Here is a 23,914-nt window from a genome sequence, read left to right on the forward strand (position 1 = left end):
CCAACTTGTCTGTGTTGACCAGATAGCCCACCCCAATCTAGGCCTACCTGCCAGCACCCGGCCCATATCCCTCCAAACCCTTCCTATTCAGATATCCATCCAGATGTCTTTTAAACGTTGCAATTGTACCAGCCTTCATCACTTCCTCTGGCAGCCCATTCCACACACACCACCCTCTGCATGAAAAGGTTGCCCCTTAGGTCTCTTTTATATCTTTCCCTTCTCACCCTAAACCTATGCCCTTTAGTTCTGGACTCTCCCACTCTAGTGAAAAGACCTTGTCTATTCAATCTATCTATTTCATAAACCTTGATTAACGTCACCCTTCAGCCTCTGTTGCTCCAGGGAAAACAGCCTCAGCTATTCAACCTCTCCCTATAGCTCAAACCCCCAACACAGGCACATCCTTGTAAATCTTTTCTGCACCCTTTCAACTTTCACAAACCATTCTTCTGATGGAAAGGAGACCAGAATTGCACGCAATATTCCAAACGTGGCCTAACCAATTTCCTGTACAGCCACAACACAACCTCTCAACTCCTGTACTCAATACTCTGACCAATAAAGGAAACATACCAAAAGCCTTCTTCACTGTCCTATCTACCTGTGACTCCACTTTCAAGGAGCTATGAACCTGCACTCCAAGGGCTCTTTGTTCAGCAACTCTCCCCAGGACCTTTCCTTTAAGTGTATAAATCCTGCTAAGATTTGCTTTCCCAAAATGCAGCACCTCACATTTATCTGAATTAAAGTCCATCTGCCAATCCTCAGCCCATTGGCCCATCTGATCAAGATCCCATTGTAATCCAAGGTAACCTTCTTCACTGTCCACTACACCTCCAATTTTGGTGTCATCTGCAAACTTACTAACTATACCTCTTATGCTCACATCCAAATCATTTATATAAATGACAAAAAGTAGTGGAACTAGCACCGATCCTTGTGGCACTCCACTGGTCATAGGCCTCCAATCTGAAAAACAACCCTCCACCACCACCCTCTGTCTTCTACCTTTGAGCCAGTTCTGTATCTAAATGGCTAGTTCTCCATGTATTTCATGAGATCTAACCTTACTCATCAATCTTCCATGGGGAACCTTGTCAAATGCCTTACTGAAATCCATATAGATCACATCTACTGCTCTGCCCTCATCAATCCTCTTTGTTACTTCTTCAAAAAACTCAATCAAGTTTGTGAGACATGATTTCCCACGCACAAAGCCATTTTGACTATCGCTAGTCCTTGCCTTTCCAAATACATGTACGTCCTGTCCCTCAGAATTCCCTCCAACACCTTGCTCTCCACCAATGTCAGGCTCACTGGTCTATAGTTCCCTGGCTTGTCCTTATCACCTTTCTTAAATAATTGGACCACATTAGCCAACCTCCAGTCTTCTGGCACCTCACCTGTGACTAGCGGTGATACAAATATCTCAGCAAGAGGCCCAGCAATCACTTCCCTAGCTTCCCAAAGAGTTTTCGGGTACACCTGATCAGGTCCTGGGATTTATCTGCTCTTATGTGTTTCAAGACTTCCAGCACTTCCTCTTCTGTAATATGGACATTTTTCAAGATGTCACCATCTATTTCCCCACATTCTATATATTCCATGTCCTTCTCCACAGTAAACACTGATGCAAAATACTCATTTAGTATCTCCCCTATCTCCTCGGCTCCACACAAAGCCGCCTTGCTGATCTTGAGGGGCCCTACTCTCTCTCTAGTTACCCTTTTGTCCTTAATGTATTTGTAAAAAACCCTTTAGATTCTTCTTAACTTTATTTGCCAAAGCTATCTCATGAACCCTTTTTACCCTCCTGATTTCCCTCTTAAGTATACTCCTACTGCCTTATACTCCTCTAAGAATTCACTCAATCTATCCTGTCTATACCTGACACATTATTCCTTTTTTTTCTTAACAAAACCCTCAATTTCTTCAGTCATTCAGCATTCCCTATACCTATCAGCCTTTCCTTTCACCCTAACAGGAATATGCTGTCTCTGGACTCTCATTATCTCGTTTCTGAAGGCTTCCCATTTTTCAGCCGTCCCTTTACCTGTGAACATCTGCCCTCAATCAGCTTTTGAAAGTTCTTGCCTAATGCTGTCAAAATTAGCCTTCCTCCAATTTAGAACTTTAACTTTTAGATCTGGTCTATCCTTTTCCATCACTATTTTAAAACTAATAGAATTATGGTCGCTGGCCCCAAAGTGCTCCCCCATTGACACCTCAGTCACCTGCCCCGCCTTACTTCCCAAAGATAGGTTAAGTTTTGCACCTTCTCTAGTAGGTACATCCACATACTGAATCAGAAAATTTTCTTTTCCATGCTTAACAAATTCCACTCCATCTAAACCCTTAACAATATGGCAGTCCCAGTCTATGTTTGGAAAGTTAAAATCCCTATTATAACCATCCTATTATTGTTACAGATAACTGAGATCTCCTTCCAAATTTGTTTCTCAATTTCCCACTGACTATTAGGGGGTCTATAATACAATCCCAATAAGGTGATCATCCTTTTCTTATTTCTCAGTTACACCCAAATAACTTCCCTGGATGTATTTCTGGGAATATCCTCCCTCAGCACAGCTGTAACGCTATCCCTTATCAAAAATGCCACTCCCCCTCCTCTCTTGCCTCCCTTTCTGACTTTTCTGTAGCATTTGTATCCTGGAACATTAAGTTGCCAGTCTTGTCCATCCCTGAACCATGTTTCTGTAATTGCTGTGATATCCCAGTTCCATGTTCCTAACCATATCCTGCGTTCATCTGCCTTCCCTGTTAGGCCTCTTGCATTGAAATGAATGCAGTTTAGTTTATCAGTCCTACCTTGTTCTCTGCTTTGTCCCTGCATGCCCTGACTGTTTGACTTGCTTTTTTTCTCAACTATGTGAGTCTCAGATTGATCTCTTTCCTCACTACCTCCCTTATTAATTTAAATCCTTCTAAGCCATTCTAACAAATCTCCCTGCCAATATATTAGTCCCCTTCCAATTCAGGTGCAATCTGTCTTTCTTGTACAGGTCACTGCTATCCCAGAAGAAATTCCAATGATCCAAAATCCAGTGACCACTTCAACTCCCCCTCCTACTCCACCAAGGACGTGCAAGTCCTGGGCCTCCCCTACCGCCAATTCCAAGCCACCTGACTCCTGGAGGAAGATTGCCTCTTCTTCCATCTTGGGACCCTCCAACCACATGACATCGATGTTGATTTCACCAGTTTCTTGTGCCCCCACCTCATCCCAGATCCAACCCTCCAAGTCAGCACTGCTCTCTTGACCTGTCCTATCTGTCCATCTTCCTTTCCACCTGTTCCCTCCACCCTCCCCTCTGACCTATCACCATTAGTCCCTCACCTGCGCCTACCCCTCACCTTCCCAGCTACCTTCCCCCCCCCCACCCTCCTATTTATCTCTCAACTCCCTTCCCCTCCCCCACATTCCTGATGAAGGGCTAATGCCCAAAACATCAATTCTACTGCTCTTTGGATGCTGCCTGACCTGCTATGGTTTTCCAGTGCCACACATTTTGACTCCGATCTCCAGCATCTGCAGTCTTCACTTTCTTAGTACTGGGAGTATTTCCATAAGGAGTGAGTCGAGTATTGCCTTACATCAATGTTTCTCAAATGTGTAGAGGTCTGCAAATTATTTGAACTGTTGACAAATGAATGTCAAATGGAAGCCTGGTGTGAGCTAGGGGACAGGAGTGAGCTAGGGGAGTGTGGTTGCCAGACAGATAGCACAGTGAGGGATCACTGTGCAGCCTTGGACTGAGCCGCATCAAGAATAGTTGAGAATGCCAGAAGAACTCTAGGGAAACCTTTAGTCTCCAAAGTTAGTAGTGGTTTTGATGTGAAGTGAGATTAAATGTCACTTACGCGGTTTATTTGAATTTAAAATTTATTTTGTTTGATTGAATTGTTAATTTATCAAATTGTCATGTTTGTGACCTCCTGTCAGAACTGAAAATTTAGAGATGTAACATATTTATGCAAGCCCAAACAAAAAATAAATTCTGGACACATCGGGGAGAAACACATACAGAATTCTTGAATGTTGATTTTACAGCAGATAATGATGGTTTCCAAATTGGATTTAAGCTTATTTAACATTGTTGTATGTGGATCCGAAATAGTTAAAACCTCACTGAGTCACTCAGTGTGATATGGGATCTGATTGAAAGTAAAGTAGGATTTTGTGCAAGACAGATGGAAAACTAATCATTCCAAAAGTTGGTTCAGTAATGTAGAACCTATTATCACGTGTATATAGTTGCAGAGACGTAATTAACTACATATTGTTTACTGTACACAATGCTTCTTTTAAGACCAGAAGTGTCAATTCTCACATCTAGTAAATTATGTCAGCCCAAAGAACCCACAGAAAATATGACTGCCAGAGAACACATTACACATCAGCAAGACAAGACCTGATTACAGTGTAGTGTTAATGCTAATGCTACTCCAGGCAATAACTAATTTCTGAGTTGTGAAATTACACCAGGCAATAATTGGCTACCAAGTTGTGTTAAGTGGACATTACATCAGGAAATAACTGGTCATTGAGTTATTTTAATAATAATGTCACAACAGGCAGTGCTGAGTTAATGCTGATATTGTACTAGGCAACGACTGGACATGAACCTGTATTAGAACTGATATTGTTCTAAGCAAAGCTGCTCACTGAGCTGCATTGTTTTGGTATTATACTACGTAATGCTGCACACTGAGCTGGTATTATGCCAGGTATTGCTGGTTTATGCTGCTCACTGAGCTGTGTTGTTGCCGGTACTATCAGAAGACCTCTGACAAGAAGCTGCACAGTAGGCTGTTAAATAAAATAGGTGTTAGGGACAAGGTACTAGCATAGATAGAGTATTGATTGACTGGCAGAAAGTAGAGGGTGGGATAAAGGGGTATTTTTCAGGGTGGCAACCAGTGACTAGTGGAATTCCACAAATGTCAGTGTTGGAACCACTCCAACAATCTGGTGGAAGGAACTCAGGGATTTGGTGCTAAACTTGCAGTTAACACAAAGATGGGTGAAGAGACAGGTAGTGTTGAGGAGGTGGGAAAGCTGCAGAATGGTTTGGACATGCTAGGCCAGTGGACAAAGAAGTGGCAGATGGAAAACAATATGGCAAAGTGTGAGGTTACATAGAGTCATTGTGATATACAACACGGAAACAGAACCTTTGGTCCAACTCGTCCATGCCAACTAGAGATCCGAACATAATCTAGTCCTATTTGCCAGCACTTGGCCCATATCCTTCTAATTCCTTCCTATTCATCTACCTATCCAGATGCTTTTTGAATTTTGTAATTGTACCAGCCTCCATCACTTCCTTTGGTAGCTCATTCCATACACACACCATCCTCTGCGTGAAAAAGTTGACCCTTAGGTCCCTTTTAAACTTTTTCCCTCTCACTCTAAACTTATGTCTTTTTGTTCTGGCTCCCCCACCTCAGGGAAAAGACGTTGTCTACCCTATCTATGCACCTATATTTTGATAGGAAGAATAGAGTCATACACTCGAAGTTTGGGAGAAGTGTTGTAGCTCGGGTGCTCGTTGTTGTGGTTCTGTTCGCCGAGCTGGGAATTTGTGTTGCAAACGTTTCGTCCCCTGTCTAGGTGACATCCTCAGCGCTTGGGAGCCTCCTGTGAAGCGCTTCTGTGATGTTTCCTCCGGCATTTATAGTGGTTTGTCTCTACTGGGACAACACTACTATTATAGGGCAAGCCAAACAGAGAACAGCCAGGGAATTCCTAGAGGCATGGCACTCATCCACAGATTCTATCAACAAACACATTGACCTGGACCCAATATACTGGCCAGTGCAGCGGATAGCTGGAACTGACAGCCAGAAGCGGCAGAGACAAACCACTATAAATGCCGGAGGAAACATCACAGAAGTGCTTCACAGGAGGCTCCCAAGCGCTGAGGATGTCACCTAGACAGGGGACAAAACGTTTGCAACACAAATTCCCAGCTCAGCGAACAGAACCACAACAGAGTCATACACTATTTTCTATATAGGGAAAGGTTTTGGAATTCTGAAGTAAGGGGAGTCCTAGATATAGTTCGCTTAAGGTTAACATGCAGGTTCAGCTGGATTAGGACAGCAAATGCAAATTTGGCACTGATTTCAAAAGTGCTAGAATAAGAGTAGAGATGTCCTGCTGATGTTGGTTAAGGATGTGGTCAGACTGCATGTGGAATATTGTGAGTAGTTTTTACGCCCTACATCTAAGGAAGGATGTGCTAGTGTTGGAGGAGGTCCAAAGGAGATTAACAAGAATGATTCTGAGGATGAAGAGCTTGTTAAATGAGGAGTTGTTGAGGTCTCTGGGTCTGTACTTGATAGAAGTTAGAAGGCTAAAGGGGAAATCTGATTGAAACTAACACGATACTGAGAGATTTGGATAGAGTGAAAGCAGAAAAGATGTTTTCATTGGTAGAACAGATTAGGACCCGAGGGTACAGCCTCAGAGTGAAGGGACAATCTTTTAAGACTAAGCCACCAGAGGGCTGTGGAAACCAAGTCATTGAATTTATTTAAGTCAGAAATTTATATGCTCTTGATTAGAAAGGGGATCGAGGGTTATGTGGAGAAGGTAGGATAATGAGATTGAGAACCATATCAACCATGATCAAATAATGGAGCAGAATTGATGGGCTGAATGGCAAGATCTTATGGCCTTTATTACACCAGATAATGCTGCTGAGCCTTGTGTTGATATTAAACCAGGTAATGTTAATTAACGCTGCTCCTTGAGCTGTGTTGGTGCTGGTTATACACCAGATAATCCTGGTAAATGCTATCACTGAGCTGTGTTGGTGCTGGTTAATGGTAGTTTGCGCTGCTCCCTGAGCTGTGTTGGTGCTGACTAATGCTGATTCCGGAGGTGTGTTGGTGCTGGTTAACGCTAGTTAACGCTGCTACCTGAGCATGTTGGTGCTGGTTAACGCTGCTCCCTGAGCTGTGCCAGTGCTGGTTAACGCTGCTCCCTGAGCGGTGTTGCTGCTGGTTAACGCTGTTCCCTGAGCTGTGTTGGTGTTGGTTAACCCTAGTTAACACTGCTCCCTGAGCTCTGTCTGTGCTGGATAACCCACGTTAATGCTGCTCCCTGAGCGGTGTTGGTGCTGGTTAACCCTAGTTAATGCTGCACCCTGAGCTGTGTCGGTGCTGGTTAACCCTAGTTAACATTGCTCCCTGAGCTGTGTTGGTGCTGGTTAACGCTGCTCCCTGAGCGGTGTTGGTGCTGGTTAACCCTAGTTAACGCTGCACCCTGAGCTGTGTTGGTGCTGGTTAACCCTAGTGAACGCTGCTCCCTGAACTGTGTCAGTGCTGGTTAACGCTGCTCCCTGAGCGGTGTTGGTGCTGGTTAACCCTAGTTAACGCTGCTCCCTGAGCTGTGTCGGTGCTGGTTAACCCTAGTGAACGCTGCTCCCTGAACTGTGTCAGTGCTGGTTAACGCTGCTCCCTGAGCGGCGTTGGTGCTGGTTAACCCTAGTTAACGCTGCTCCCTGAGCTGTGTCGGTGCTGGTTAACCCTAGTGAACGCTGCTCCCTGAACTGTGTCAGTGCTGGTTAACGCTGCTCCCTGAGCGGTGTTGGTGCTGGTTAACCCTAGTTAACGCTGCACCCTGAGCTGTGTCGGTGCTGGTTAACCCTAGTGAACGCTGCTCCCTGAACTGTGTCAGTGCTGGTTAACGCTGCTCCCTGAGCTGTGTTGGTGCTGGTTAACCCTAGTTAACGCTGCTCCCTGAGCTGTGTCGGTGCTGGTTAACCCTAGTGAACGCTGCTCCCTGAACTGTGTCAGTGCTGGTTAACGCTGCTCCCTGAGCGGTGTTGGTGCTGGTTAACCCTAGTGAACGCTGCTCCGTGTATTCCGTGCTGTCTGCCCGGGGTAGGGACCTTGTTCCCCGGGAGTGCGGCTGCGCGCTCTCAGTTTCCGGCCGCGGGGGGAGGGGGATGGAGGGGCTCTGGGTCCGAGCCGCTTGGCCGTGCGGCCTGGGCCAGCTGCGGGCCTCGGTCACCGACTGTGACTCGGACAGCGGAGAGGCCGGTGACTGGTAAGGGTTAGTTCCGGGGTCGGTTCCTGGTCTCTGCCGGTTCAGGCCCCGGGCTCTGCTCCCCGCTCGTTAGGGAGGCTCCGCCGCTGCCAGTGTCGGTGCTGGGGCCGCCCCGGGGGCAGAGCAGGGCCCGGGGGTATCGAGGGGGATGTGGGTGCAGTCCCGGGGGTAACCTGGGGGAGGGGGATGGGTATTGGGATGCAGTCCTGGGGATAACGATGGGGATGCAGGCCCGGGGGTAGCCTGGGGGAGGGGGATGGGGGTGCAGTCCCCGGGGTAACCTGGGGGAGGGGGATGGGGGTGCAGTCCCCGGGGTAACCTGGGGGAGGGGGATGGGGATGCAGACCTGGGGGTAACCTGGGGGAGGGGGATGGGGGTGCAGGCCCGGGGGTAACCTGGGGGAGGGGGATGGGGGTGCAGGCCCGGGGGTAACCTGGGGGAGGGGGATGGGGGTGCAGGCCCGGGGGTAGCCTGGGGGAGGAGATGGGGATGCAGACCCGGGAGTAACCTGAGGGAGGGGATGGGGATGCAGACCCCGGGGTAACCTGGGGGAGGGGGATGGGGGTGCAGTCCCCGGGGTAACCTGGGGGAGGGGGATGGGGGTGCAGTCCCCGGGGTAACCTGGGGGAGGGGGATGGGGGTGCAGTCCCGGGGGTAACCTGGGGATGGGGATGGGGATGGGTATTGGGATGCAGTCCTGGGGGTAACGATGGGGATGCAGGCCCGGGGGTAGCCTGGGGGAGGGGATGGGGATGCAGACCTGGGAGTAACCTGAGGGAGGGGATGGGGATGCAGACCCGGGGGTAACCTGGGGGAGGGGGATGGGGATGCAGACCTGGGGGAGGGGGATGGGGATGCAGTCCCCGGGGTAACCTGGGGGAGGGGGATGGGGGTGCAGTCCCCGGGGGTAACCTGGGGGAGGGGGATGGGGGTGCAGTCCCCGGGGGTAACCTGGGGGAGGGGGATGGGGATGGGGGTGCAGTCCCCGGGGGTAACCTGGGGGAGGGGGATGGGGATGGGGGTGCAGTCCCCGGGGGTAACCTGGGGGAGGGGGATGGGGATGGGGATGCAGTCCCCGGGGGTAACCTGGGGGAGCGGGATGGGGATGCAGTCCCCGGGGGTAACCTGGGGGAGCGGGATGGGGGTGCAGTCCCGGGGATATCCTGGGGGAGCGGGATGGGGGTGCAGTCTCGGGGATATCCTGGGGGAGGGGGGTGGGGATGGGGGTACAGTCCTGGGGGTAACCTGGGGGGGGGGGGGATGGGAATGCAGTCCCGGTGGTAATCTGGGGGGATGGGATTGCAGACCTGGGGGTAACCTTGGGGAGGGGATGGAGATGGGGATGGGGGTGCAGTCCCGGGGGTAACCTGAGGGAGGGGATGGGGATGCGATCCTGGGGGAGGGGATGGGGATGGAGATGCTGACCCGGGGGTAACCTGGGGGGATGGGAGTGCAGATTCAGGGGTAACCTTGGGGAGGGGATGAGGGTGGGGATGCAGCCCCGGGGGTAACCTGGGGGAGGGGATGGGGGTGGGGATGCAGCCCCGGGGGTAACCTGGGGGAGGGGATGCAGTCCTGGGAGTAACCTGAGGGAGGGGATGGGGATGCAGATGCAGATGCAGACCTGGGGGAGGGAATGGGGATGGAGATGCAGACCCGGGGGTAACCTGGGGGAGAGGATGGGGGTGCTGACCCGGTGGTAACCTGGGGGAGGGGGATGGGGATGGGGATACAGTCCCGGGGGTAACCGGGAGGAGGGGGATGGGGGTGCAGTCTCCGGGGTAACCTGGGGGAGGGGGATGGGGGTGCAGTCCCGGGGGTAACCTGGGGGAGGGGGATGGGGGTGCAGTCCCGGGGGTAACCTGGGGGAGGGGGATGGGGGTGCAGTCCCCGGGGTAACCTGGGGGAGGGGGATGGGGGTGCAGTCCCGGGGGTAACCTGGGGGAGGGGGATGGGGGTGCAGTCCCGGGGATATCCTGGGGGAGCGGGATGGGGGTGCAGTCCCGGGGATATCCTGCGGGAGGGGGGTGGGGATGGGGGTACAGTCCTGGGGGTAACCTGGGGGGGGGGGGGGATGGGAATGCAGTCCCGGTGGTAATCTGGGGGGATGGGATTGCAGACCTGGGGGTAACCTTGGGGAGGGGATGGAGATGGGGATGGGGGTACAGTCCCGGGGGTAACCTGGGGGAGGGGATGGGGGTGGGGTGCAGACCCGAGGGTAACCTGGGGGAGGGGATGGGGATGCAGCCCCGGGGGTAACCTGGGGGAGGGGATGGGGATGGGGATGCAGCCCTGGGGGTAACCTGGGGGAGGGGATGCAGTCCTGGGGGTAACCTGAGGGAGGGGATGGGGACGGGGACGGGGATGCTGACCCAGGGCTAACCTGGGGGAGGGGATGGGGATTGGGATGCAGGCCTGGGGGTAACCTGGGGGAGGGGATGCAGTCCTGGGAGTAACCTGAGGGAGGGTTGCAGATGCAGACCTGGGGGAGGGAATGGGGATGGGGATGCAGACCCGGGGGTAACCTGGGGGAGGGGATGGGGATGGGGATGCAGATGCAGTCCCGGGGGTAACCTGGGGGAGGGGATGGGGATGCAGACCCCGGGGGTAACCTGGGGGAGGGGGATGGGGGCGCAGTCCCGGGAGTAACCAGGGTAGGGGATGGAGGTGCAGTTCTGGCGGTAACCTGGGGGGGATGCAGTCCTGGGGGTAACCTAGGGGAGGGGATGGGGGTGCAGTCCCAGGGGTAACCGGAGGGGATGTGGGTGAAGACATGGTGGTAACCTGGGGAGGTGCAGTCCTGGGGGTAACCTGGGGGAAGGGATGGGTGTGCAGACCTGGGGGAGGGGATGGGGGTGCAGTCTCCGGGGTAACCTGGGGGAGGGGGATGGGGGTGCAGTCCCGGGGGTAACCTGGTGGAGGGGGATTGGGGTGCAGTCCCCGGGGGTAACCTGAGGGAGGGGGATGGGGGTGCAGTCCCCGGGGGTAACCTGGGGGAGGGGGATGGGGGTGCAGTCCCCAGGGGTAACCTGGGGGAGCGGGATGGGGGTGCAGTCCCGGGGATATCCTGGGGGAGCGGGATGGGGGTGCAGTCCCGGGGATATCCTGGGGGAGGGGGGTGGGGATGGGGGTACAGCCCCGGGGGTAACCTGAGGGAGGGGATGGGGATGCGGTCCTGGGGGAGGGGATGGGGATGGAGATGCTGACCCGGGGGTAACCTGGGGGGATGGGAGTGCAGATTCAGGGGTAACCTTAGGGAGGGGATGGGGGTGGGGATGCAGTCCTGGCGGTAACCTGGGGGAGGGGATGGAGGTTGGGTGCAGACCCGAAGGTAACCTGGGGGAGGGGATGGGGATGCAGCCCCGGAGGTAACCTGGGGGAGGGGATGGGGATGGGGATGCAGCCCTGGGGGAGGGGATGGGGTTTGGGATGCAGTCCCGGGGGTAACCTGGGGGAGGGGATGGGAGTGGGGTGCAGACCTGCGCGTAACCTGGGGGAGGGGATGCAGTCCTGGGGGTAACCTGAGGGAGGGGATGGGGATGGGGACAGGGACGGGGATGCTGACCCAGGGCTAACCTGGGGAGGGGATGGGGATGGGGATTGGGATGCAGGCCTGGGGGTAACCTGGGGGAGGGGATGGGGATGGGGATGCAGGCCCGGGGGTAGCCTGGGGGAGGGGATGCAGTCCTGGGAGTAACCTGAGGGAGGGGATGCAGATGCAGACCTGGGGGAGGGGATGGGGATGCAGACCCGGGGGTAACCTGGGGGCGGGGATGGGGATGCAGACATGGGGGAGGGAATGGGGATGGGGATGCAGACCTGGGGGTAACCTGGGGGAGGGGATGGGGATGGGGATGCAGATGCAGTCCCGGGGGTAACCTGGGGGAGGGGATGGGGATGCAGACCCGGGGGTAACCTGGGGGAGGGGGATGGGGGCGCAGTCCCGGGAGTAACCAGGGTAGGGGATGGAGGTGCAGTTCTGGCGGTAACCTGGGGAGGTGCAGTCCTGGGGGTAACCTGGGGGAAGGGATGGGTGTGCAGACCTGGGGGAGGGGATGGGGGTGCAGTCTCCGGGGTAACCTGGGGGAGGGGGATGGGGGTGCAGTCCCGGGGGTAACCTGGGGGAGGGGGATGGGGGTGCAGTCCCCGGGGGTAACCTGAGGGAGGGGGATGGGGGTGCAGTCCCCGGGGGTAACCTGGGGGAGGGGGATGGGGGTGCAGTCCCCAGGGGTAACCTGGGGGAGCGGGATGGGGGTGCAGTCCCGGGGATATCCTGGGGGAGCGGGATGGGGGTGCAGTCCCGGGGATATCCTGGGGGAGGGGGGTGGGGATGGGGGTACAGCCCCGGGGGTAACCTGAGGGAGGGGATGGGGATGCGGTCCTGGGGGAGGGGATGGGGATGGAGATGCTGACCTGGGGGTAACCTGGGGGGATGGGAGTGCAGATTCAGGGGTAACCTTAGGGAGGGGATGGGGGTGGGGATGCAGTCCTGGCGGTAACCTGGGGGAGGGGATGGAGGTTGGGTGCAGACCCGAAGGTAACCTGGGGGAGGGGATGGGGATGCAGCCCCGGGGGTAACCTGGGGGAGGGGATGGGGATGGGGATGCAGCCCTGGGGGAGGGGATGGGGTTTGGGATGCAGTCCCGGGGGTAACCTGGGGGAGGGGATGGGAGTGGGGTGCAGACCCGCGCGTAACCTGGGGGAGGGGATGCAGTCCTGGGGGTAACCTGAGGGAGGGGATGGGGATGGGGACAGGGACGGGGATGCTGACCCAGGGCTAACCTGGGGAGGGGATGGGGATGGGGATGGGGATGCAGGCCTGGGGGTAGCCTGGGGGAGGGGATGCAGTCCTGGGAGTAACCTGAGGGAGGGGATGCAGATGCAGACCTGGGGGAGGGAATGGGGATGGGGATGCAGACCCGGGGGTAACCTGGGGGAGGGGATGGGGATGGGGATGCAGATGCAGTCCCGGGGGTAACCTGGGGGAGGGGATGGGGATGCAGACCTGGGGGAGGGAATGGGGATGGGGATGCAGACCCGGGGGTAACCTGGGGGCGGGGATGGGGATGCAGACCTGGGGGTAACCTGGGGGAGGGGATGGGGATGGGGATGCAGATGCAGTCCCGGGGGTAACCTGGGGGAGGGGATGGGGATGCAGACCCGGGGGTAACCTGGGTAGGGGATGGAGGTGCAGTTCTGGCGGTAACCTGGGGGGGATGCAGTCCTGGGGGTAACCGGAGGGGATGTGGGTGAAGACATGGTGGTAACCTGGGGAGGTGCAGTCCTGGGGGTAACCTGGGGGAAGGGATGGGTGTGCAGACCTGGGGGAGGGGATGGGGGTGCAGACCTGGGGGAGGGGATGGGGGTGCAGTCCTGGGGGTAACTTGTGGGAGGGGATGGGGGTGCAGTCCCGGCGGTAACCTGGGGGGGAGGTGGGGATGCAGACCCGGGGGTAACCTGGTGGAGGGGATGGGGGTGTTGACAGGGGGTAACTTGGGGGAGGGTGCAGACCCAGGGATAAGCTGGAGTAGGGGATGGGGGTGCAGACCCGGGAGTAACCTGGGGGAGGGGGTGTGGGTGCAGACCTGGGAGTAACCTGGGGGAGGGGGTGTGGGTGCAGACCTGGGAGTAACCTGGGGAGGAGGGTGTGCAGTTCTGGGGTAACCGGGGCGGGGTGGAATGGGGTTGCAGATCGGGGGTAACCTGGTGAGGGGATGGGGGTGCAGTCCCGGCGGTTACCTGAGGGGCGGGAGCAGTCCTGTGGGTAACCCGAGTGGGGGATGCTGACCCAGGGGTAACGTGGGGGGGAAGGGGGGTGGATGCAGCCCTGGGGGTAACCTGTGGGAGGGGATGGGGGTGCAGACCCGGGGGTAAGGGGGGGTGGCGGGGAGGAGGGATGGGGGTGCAGGCCCGGGGGTAACCTGGGGGAGGGGTGTGCGGTCCCGAGGGTAACCTGGGGTGGGGCTTGCAGACCCAGGGGTAACCGGGGGAGGGGATGGGGGTGCAGTCCCGGGGGTAACCTGCAGAAGGGGGTGCAGTCCCGTGGGTAAACTTGGGTGGGGGTGCAGTCCAGGGGGTAACCTGGGGAGGGGGTGGGAGCAGTGCAGTCCCGGGGATAACCTGGGAGAGGGGATGGGCAGTGGGGTGCAGTCTCTGACGTAACCTTGGGGAGGGAATGGGGAGTGGGGGTGCAGTCTCGGGCGTAACCTTGGGGAGGGCATGGGGGGATGGGGGTATAGTCCTGGGGGTTACCTGGGGGGAGGGGGGGTGCAGTCCCTGGGGGGGGGGATGAACTCCCGGGGGTAACCGGGGAGGGGAGGGGATGTGGGTGTTGGGAGTGCAGTCCCGAAGGTAACCCAGGTGAAGGGGTAGGGGTGTGTTGGCCCGGTGCTGTTATGGTGTTTCTGTAATAACTATACGATCAAGTCCATCCACCCTGTCACTGTCTCACTGTGTAGTTCATACCTGGGCAATAGAGGAAATGTAGAGAGCTGTGGAGGTCAGGTCATTGAGTTCAAGTCAGAAATATGTATGTTCTTTATTAGTAAAATGATAAAGGGTTTTGTGGGGAAGGCAGGAGAATAGGGTTGAGAAACATATCAACCATGATCAAATATTAATCAAATTAATATTAATCTTTTTCAAAATACTGATCCATCATGCCTGCTCATTCTGGATGTAATTTTTTACAGACTCTTGCTATTGTGTATGTTTGGCGATTGCTGATTGTGCAAATACCATCAAGTGTCTGTAGCATGTGTTAGAACTATTGGGCAATTCCATTTCTGAAGTGAAGTGTAAATGGGAGTTTCAGATGGAGAGTCTGTGGAATACTCACCACTGTAGATTCTGAAGGCATTGCCTGGGAAAATTAAATTTTTCAGTCTTCATCGAAACCACAGACTTTAGAGGGTTATGGTGCAATTACATAAACGTTACTCAGGAACAGTTGTGACCATTAAATTCATAGTCTAACTCCTTTTAAATTTACAAATCACACAACACCAGGTTATATTTCAACCTGAAGGAGGAGCGGCACTCCGAAAGCTAGTGATTCCAAATAAACCTGTCAGAATGTAACCTGGTGCTGTGTGATTTGTAACTTTGTCCACCCCAGTCCAGCACCTCCACATCCTTTTAAACTGACCTATCACACTGCACTTAGCCCAGTCCATTCTGCTGAGTACATTGGCAGCTTGTCATCCACAACTGACTGGAAATCCAGATGTCATTAAACAACATTCCTCATTAATAGCACAATAAAATTGGATAATAGACATAAGTATTGGGGCTTATTACCTTGATGTTTATTCAATAGCAGTTACAAGTGCATTTTAATCTTGTGTCTTTTTGGTAACATGGTAATCAGTGTGATTTTGATGATTGGTCAGGTCTTTGTGATAAGAGATGATGCTAAATGTAGTTTGTTTTTGCTTCTATCAAACCTTGTCTGCTATTCAATTAAATTATTACTGATCTGCCTCAATGCCACTTTGCTGAGCTAATCACCTATCACATTGTTTCTAGTATCAAGAAATCTACCACGTTCTGTTTTGAACATATTCAGCCCTCTGGAATACAGAATTCTAAACGTCCAACACCCTCTGAGTGCAGAAATTCTTTCTCATCTAAATCTGAAGTGGTCCACTCCTTATCCTGAAACTGTCTTTGGGTCCTAGACTCACCAGCTTGGAGAAACTTCCCATTGACAGTTACCCCCATTTCAGATAAATCCCTGGACAAGGCTTGATAGGAGTAACTTTTGCTTTCTCTCTAGCAGTCTTATAAATCAACTCCTTTGACCTAATGCAGACTTTAACTTTTGTTAGACATGTTTGACTCACCTTTTTGTTGGTTTTGATGTCTTAGGGGATAGTGTATTTGTAGTAAACATGTAATATTTACTTAAATGTTAGCCAACACCTGTTTACCATAAATATTTTCATATTCCACAATCGTCAACTTCTTCTCCATAAGAACTAGGAGGAGGAACAGGCAATTCAACTTCTTGAATCTACTGTGCCATTTAACACAACCATAGCTGATCTCATCTCAGCTTCAACTCTACTGTTCTCCACAGCTCTTCAACCCTCTATTAATTAAACATCTGTCTATCTCCTCCTTAAGTTTACTCTATGTCCCAGCATTCACTGCACTCTAGGATTGTGAATTCCATAGATTCATGACACTTAGAGAGAAGTAATTTCTCTTCATCTCTGTTTTAAACCTGCTACCCCTTATCATAAAGCAATGACCTCATGCTCTAGGTTGTCCCATATGAGGAAGCATCCTCTCTGTCTACTTTGTCTATCCCCATTAGCATCAATGGGGATATTGATTCCCCAAATAGATCTCCTCTGATTCTTCTAAACTCCAGAGAAAAATGGTCTAATCTGCTCTATCTCTCTATAAGACAAGCCCCTAATCTCTAGAATAAAACTCTGAGCAGGTGTTGCAATGCAACTTCAACCCTCTTTAATTAAGAGGACCAAAATGGTAGGTGATTTCCAAAATAAAGCTGTTCAGTGAGTGAGATCAACTCAGGTACTACCTTACTAATTCTCTTCTTCCTTTGCAGTCGCCCATTCACATGTTGCCTGCATTCTCCTAATCTGAAGTGTGACAACCTACTTATGATATTCAGATAGTTCAGCGCAACTCCACAGTGACTCCTGTTCCTGCTTGAGTTTGGAAATTCAGAGCCCAAGCTTCTGCAGCTGGTGACACTCCATGGCTTCCCAAATACCACAACATGCACATTCTGTTCAACCCAACTACCCTGTCTTGTCTTAACTTTGAGCTATTATAAGTTGAATTATTTACCAATTACTTTTTTCAATCTGCTACCCTTAAACAAAAATAAGAAAAAATGTACTGGACAGTGAAAAAGGCAGAAAAAGAAATGAGCCCCTGCTTCCCATTCAGTCCAAGTGGCATCCCATGCAAAGGACACCCGAACCCCTATATTTACACTATTTGAGATCATAAAAGAATCTGCTTTGGTACAGCTACATAAAGAAGATTAAACTAGCTAATTAATTACCACTGCTCTCCAGTAGATAATTTATTCCTGTTTAAGGTTGGAAAAAAAAGCTTCACTTAAATAGTAACTTATAGTTAACGCAACCAAAACAAGAAAGGAATTAACCTTAAGAGTCTCTCACTCGCTATTCTCAGCTTCTCGCTCTGTATAAGCTGCAGTTATGTGTATGCTTAAATGTGGTTTTACTGAAACTCTTGAAGGCCTCAATTTTTTTCCCCCTGAAATCCTGAGCTACATTGGCTCAAGAATTATCAAGTGTTTTATCGAATTGCAAAGGGTATATTGTACTTGTGAAGTGTTTGATTTAAGCAGGAAGCAAATCTCACTTCATCGAAAATACTGTGGTATACCAGAGATGTACCAATGTTTGAGATGGAAAGAAGAAAAGAAAATTGCAAAAGGCTATAATTTTGAAATAAAATATCTTGCTTTAAGTTAGAGATGACTTATTGTTCCCTTTATTATGTTTCAGTGTAGAACTTGTTACTTTGGAACGGCCTCAAACCAATTCTGCGGAAACTCCATGTATACTCTATCTACGGTTCTCTCCTCAACAACCTGCTGACATAATCTTTGTGGAGATATGGAGCGAAGCAAGAATCATGGAGGTTTACACAGGAGAGTACTGCGGAACATGCCATGGCCAAAAAGTCGACAACCTACAGTTAAATGGGTAAAATTATTTTAGTTCACAATATTAACCTTGAATCGGCAGTCAGCAGACTAATAGAGTTTGTAAAATGTCAGCTTAGGAGTGTAAATAATTAATATAAATTTTGCCATTAGTAATTTGTTAGTTTCTTCTGATAATTCTCAAAAGAACCAATTTACTGCCTTTTTAAATTTTCTGTATGGTGGCTGTGAAGTAATCAGAATATCATTAAAAGAAGACTATCTGGGCCAACTCATTCTCTTGTTGGAAAGAAGATCTGTCATCTTTAACTGGTCTGGCTTATGTGACTCCAGATCCATTGCAATATGATTGACTTTTTATGGACTCTGAAATAATTGGCAGATCACTCAGTTCCAGGCAGATTCTCTCAAATTCCGTGAGGACAATTACGGCTGAGCAAGAAATGCTGGGTTTACCAGGGATGCCAAAAGCAGGTTTGGTAAAATAGCTCCACTTGCAGCTATGTGTCGGAGGAGGCAGTGGTTTATAAAAAAACGCCATTTACAGCGTACAATTCCATTAGCAGATTGTTTACATTTAAAGGTGCAGTTGTTACTGTTTGGTTTAGTTTAAGGGGTGATGCAGTGTGTTTGTGTTTAAGGATCGAGACTATTGCTGGATAGTTTTGTTGTGCCTCCAAACAGGTGATCGCAGTACTTTCAAATGTAGGCCTGTTTAATATTGCCAGTGCCCCATATACACACAATCCCGAATTCCTTTGCTGTTTTTATGGCTTTAACAACAAAATTTGATGTAGTAAAGCAGCCTACAATGCTTCATTGTTCACACAGATTGGCAGACCAGGTTAAAAAAATTATCAAAGGTGGGGCAATTTAACGAGTCGTGAACCATCTGCTGCACATTTTGGATGGGGTCCCTTTCCTGCAATTACTAATTTAGTTTCTAACAGCAGCTACTGTAATAGAATTGGGTCTCCAGGTGGAACCAATACCAACTCATGGGAACATTATCAAACATTAGGCAAAAGACTAAAAGCTTGATCAAATACTTGGGTTTTAAAGGATGTCTTAAAGGAGGAAAGAGAGTTAAAGAAGCAAGTTTAAGGAGGAAATTCCTGAATTCAGCTCTGGAGTGGCTGAAGGTACAGCCATCAGTGATGGCACAATTAAGCTTAAGGCTCTCAAGACTAGAATTATAGAAGTGGAGGTACTCAAAGTATTTTGGGACTAGAGGAAAATATGGAGAGTGGTAGGGGCAAGACCTTAGCAGGATTTGAAAACAAGGATGAGAATCTGCTTCAGAAAGACTTCTAATCGCATTTGCTGTCCTGGAATTATTGATGTTGATGATGCTTTTGTCACTAAAAATGAATCTGTTTTTAAATTGTCTTTCAGTGACCATGAACAAATCCTCTTATTTAAGAAGTATTTTAAATTGGATATTCCTAGTTCATACTGCGAACTAAAGGTATTTTGTTGAGTTAATTCTTTTTTTTACTCATCATGTTTTACTCTTATAAACCTTCTGACTGAGCTGCTGTTTTTAGTTGCTGTCTTTAGGTGGAAAAGAGAAAGTACGAATTGGTAAAATATTGCTGGGAGTAAAAGATGCTTCAGTTGGGATCTCAAGAGGCTTTTCTCCTTTTGGAAAAAGCATCGACATGGAACGAGTACAAACGATGATGGATTCAATGGGAGCAAAGTTGTCACCTGGAGCTCAGCAACTCTTTAACATGGTCCAATTCCAGCAGAAGGTGAGTAATGTGTTGATCAGCATAAAGACTTGAAAAAGCCATATTGACTGCATAGAGTTTCTATAATATGCACTTGGCCCATAGTTTCAGAATTATAGGCCCTGGAATTTCATCCTTACACCTCTTTGACTCTATATCCCTTGAAATGCTGTCTAAAAGTTGCTGCTTTGCTACTAACAGTGTGACATCAATTATTAAGTCCTGAATTATGTTGAGGTAATGAAGACATGTCTTCATTTGTTTTCTGGTATCAGCACATGTACAGTTAAATGCAGAGATCCTGAGGTTGCTGTCAGTAATCAGGAAATGCATGAAATTGTTCCTTGCACTAATGTTGCCTTCTGTGGTCAAGTGTCTACTTTCGTTTTATAACCGTACTGAGAAACACTTTAATATGCCTTATTATTTTACAGACACTAGTTTTTCTAAACATCTAGTAAAAATTATGGCAGGATGAGCACAAAATAAGTATCAAGATATGATTAAGAGAAATGAATGTTGAACTTTTCATGACAGGTTTACACTTTATTCTTCACAACATGAATTTGTCAAAACAACTACATTGCAAGCTTGGTAGCTGTATTTTTATAGAAGACTAGTTCAATGATCAATAACATGGATGGTACTGTGTGCTACTCATGACTGAAACCTAATGAATTCAGTATTTTGAATATGATGGATTAAATTAGAGGGGCATGAGAATCCTTGTCCTTTAATAGCTCGATTAGAAAATGCTGCATCTAACTGATGCCTGCAGCCTTATGGTTCTTGGTGGGATTTCTGATCTATATAGAGGTATCTGGTCTCAACTTTGCTGACTACAATTGGTCTTGGTGCATTAGCACCTTGACTTATGATGGATTTTGCAAGTTAGCACATACAATAATTCTAATTGTTTTATTTATTGATATTTCTCCATGTAGAATCAAGCAGCAATAGGTGGACTATTTCAGGGTATGCTTAAAAAAAGTGATGTAACAGAAGTTGGAAAAATTGTGAATTCACCGCAAATGCTTATCCCACAATCTGAAGGTGATGTGATCTCTTCCCATGTATTCAGCAACACTAATCCAATTCCTACATCAAAACTGGAAGGAACAAAGGATCCTGAAGGAGTAACTGTATTTAATGTTGAATCCATACCAACAACAGATGGCTCAGTCTTGTCCATTGGAGCAAATGATAAAAAGAAAACTTCTAATTCTGGAGATAGCACAAAAGAAGTAGATCAACAAAAATTTGCGAGAGGAGATTTGAAAGAGCTTGTGTCAACATTTCTGTGCAAACAAAGTAATGGAGAGCCAAATGCCTTTAGTTCTGAAATGCTGCCTTTCCTTCGGGACCTTTGTGGTCAGGTGAATGAACTTCGTTTGGAAGAAGAGGCTAAAGTTACGAAAAATACCACAGCAGCTGAGGACAGAACCAGTGACAGGTATGAATTTATGCAATTCATTGTTCTTTTGTGTAGTTTGTATCATAGATTCTGTTGAAAATTGAGTTCAATCGAGCTCTTAATTTTCTTTTCTCGTTGTTAGGAACTAAGAAATATATGGCAGTCTTGACCTTGCCATTGCATGATTACTGTCACGTGTGGGATGTGATGATTCATGGTGGTTTCTGATTCAATGATCCTGGAATGTGATAATGAAACTAATATTATACACCATTTAAATGGATTAAAATAACAGCAGGACATCAATTAATTATGTGGCTGTAATGAAGACAGTCATCCTTTGTTTTCTGGTGTCAGCACATGTACAATTAATGCAGAGATCCTGAAGTTGCTGTCAATAATCAGGAAATGCATGAAATGTGCAGCACTCTGGCAGCATCTACAGAGGGAGAAACACTTGCACTTCAGTTCATGAGCTGTTATTAATGCCTTAACAACAGGGCAAGGCCATTCATGAGAGATTTAGAAAACATTCATTGAAACAAACCTTGTTAGAAATACGTGCGATTTGATGTTTTAGGAACTGTGGATGTTCTGGAAGGAAATTTTGTAGATAGTTTGTTTTAAAGGTATGTTTTGAAAACATTGTTTGTTTTCATGTTGCTCTGTTTCTTCACAGGCATTACCAAGAGGCATTATGTTTAAAATTAGAAAAACATATTGCTGAACACATGGAATCAGTAGAAAAGAGACTGAAGGATTATATTGATTGCCGAATAACCATGCTGCAAGCTGACCTTGATGAAAAATTTATTTCGCTCACCAAACTGCTTGAAAACATTGCTCTGAACAGAACTGTAACGAAAAACTATGAATGTGATGCATTTTTAACGAATGGGGAGCTTTGACTGATTTTTCTTCGCATCTTTTGAACGATTACTGTGAAACTGGTTTAGTTTCAAGAAACCCTGAATGTTACACTTAGTGCAAGGGTGTCCAAACTATGACCCTGGTCATATAGGTCGAAAGTTTGAGCCCATTAAGTTTGTTAGTGATATGATTCCTGGAGTAATGCTCATATACAGCCAGTGTGCATGGCCAAGTAACTCAGGCAGCTCTGCTGCATTTGTTTGTTATAACGTTTTATTTCTAAGTTTTATGGGTCAGTAGGTTTGGGGATGGTCGCTTCTGATTCTATGGCCACAGTAATGGATGAGTGATTTGTGATGCTGGAATGTGTCAGAAGTTTTACTGGCAAGAAAACCATATATCTGGCTCTTGAACATGTGGGGAATGCACTGGAATGGCCCATACAAAAACTTGGACTTTTCCAATATAATGAATATATCACCAGAAAATTGAAACGGAAACTAGAACATATAATTTATTTCCATTCTAATTTTTTTGAAATTTGTGGCATTTTTTTGGGCTTAATGTGTTCTCTGTTTAAAAAGAACAATTATTTGGAGCAAAGAAAATTTGCTAAAATTAGAAATTCTATTGTGATAATGTATTACTGACATTAAATATTTTTGATATCCTATCAATTCTTGTTGCTAGATCCTGGAAAGGTTAATATTAAGAATATAAAGGGTCCTGAAATTTATTTTTTTTTTCACAAGCTAACCTTGACCTTCAGAATTCCAATGTGTATCCTGTTGGCATTCATACTAAGGTAGTAGTGATGTAAAATTACAGTTGCACATTAAGTTCAGATTTTTGCAGAAACCTGAAACTCCAAGACAAGTATAATTTAGTGTATCTCCTCAAAATGATAAATCGTTAAGCATTATTTGCTGTTTCACTACTCAAGTATTCATTTCGACTTAAGGAAGATTTGTAAATCACTGCCGTTGATCACCAATCTAATATTATTCATTCACTGACTGGAGGTGGGTGTTGCTGGCTAGGCCAACGTTTATTTTGCAGCCCTAGTTGCTCAGAGGACATTTTGTGATTTAATGCATATTGAACTTCAAAGACTAATTTGCATCTTGTTGGTATTCATACTAAAGTATGAAATTACCGTTGCACACTAGGTTGATGATTGTTACCTTCAGTGGACCTGCCACAAAGTGGTGCTGCAATGTATTACGAGCAAGAAAGGTATCTGGGTTTCTTTTGAACATGCTGCTTAAAACAGAAAACTTGCTTTCAACCTTTTCCCAATAACTTATCCAGCTGGCTTGCCCTTGAATTGAACTTAGTTGAGTGCATGAATGGAAAATTATAAAGGATACATAGCAAGTAATATATGAATTATACTATCAACTGAGCAATTACAATTTAATGGGAAATTTATCCAGATAAAATGTAAAGTGGGCAACTGAAAAGGTAGGTATATATTACTGTAAATTATTAAAAGATTTTCCAAATATTAAAATGCTTTCTTCAAAGTTTGTTCAATGTATTGACTGTCCAATTTCAGATGGGATTCCTTTCTTGTAAACTTTTTTGTGGTAAACTGTATTTAGAAGAGTTTTTGCAACTGTATTAAAAACATTTCTTGCAGGTATTGTAGACATTTCGAAGTCTTAAAAACCATGATATACTTATGCGGGGTTCTGTCTGAATTTAAGATATGTAATTAAGTTTTTTGTGAAACTTAAATTTTTGCAGTGTTCAGACAAACCGTTATGAGTAATTTCTGCATTATTTTGACTGCTTGCAGGCTGGAATTAGCACAAAAAAATAAACAAGTACCTCATTAGATTATTTCTGTTTTAACTGTGAACTTCTACTCAATGAATACAGAATTTTGAAGAAACAAAGTTGTAAACTTGACTGTTCTTCTGGCAGAAATGCTCATTAAGCTTAAGTTTATGATTACAGAACAGGATTTTAACATCTTCCTCCTTTCTCCCTTATAATTTGTAGAAATGTTTTATCAATACAGAAAATGCAAGCAGGCTAACCTTATTCTCAATGTTGGTCCCTAGATCAAGTCTAATCTTTATTTCTGAAGAGAAGTCATACCAGGCACAACATTAACTCTGTTTTTCTCTTCA

At 48.1% G+C, this 23,914-nt stretch overlaps 1 protein-coding gene across 1 annotated transcript; it reads left to right on the forward strand.

Annotated features, from left to right (window-relative positions):
- Positions 1 to 7,937: 7,937 nt before the first annotated feature.
- c22h10orf88 (chromosome 22 C10orf88 homolog) lies at positions 7,938 to 23,603 on the forward strand. Its single transcript, XM_060842433.1, has 6 exons — positions 7,938 to 8,083; positions 17,599 to 17,799; positions 19,155 to 19,227; positions 19,307 to 19,513; positions 20,437 to 20,945; positions 21,586 to 23,603. Exons 1-6 carry the CDS (start codon positions 7,983 to 7,985, stop codon positions 21,812 to 21,814), a joined length of 1,320 nt encoding a protein of 439 aa, XP_060698416.1. The 5' UTR covers positions 7,938 to 7,982; the 3' UTR covers positions 21,815 to 23,603.
- Positions 23,604 to 23,914: the final 311 nt, after the last annotated feature.

The sequence above is a fragment of the Hemiscyllium ocellatum genome, chromosome 22 (genome assembly GCF_020745735.1).
Source record: "Hemiscyllium ocellatum isolate sHemOce1 chromosome 22, sHemOce1.pat.X.cur, whole genome shotgun sequence".
Taxonomy (NCBI): Eukaryota; Metazoa; Chordata; class Chondrichthyes; order Orectolobiformes; family Hemiscylliidae; genus Hemiscyllium; species Hemiscyllium ocellatum.

What these genes read in the sequence shown, in the direction of transcription:
- c22h10orf88 (XM_060842433.1), top strand. Translation starts at nt 7,983, where the DNA reads ATGGAGGGGCTCTGGGTCCGAGCCGCTTGGCCGTGCGGCCTGGGCCAG. An exon ending in GACAACCTACAGTTAAATGG is followed by an intron (nt 17,800 to 19,154) that starts GTAAAATTATTT and finishes ATTGTCTTTCAG; the next exon opens with TGACCATGAACAAATCCTCT. An exon ending in GTTCATACTGCGAACTAAAG is followed by an intron (nt 19,228 to 19,306) that starts GTATTTTGTTGA and finishes TGCTGTTTTTAG; the next exon opens with TTGCTGTCTTTAGGTGGAAA.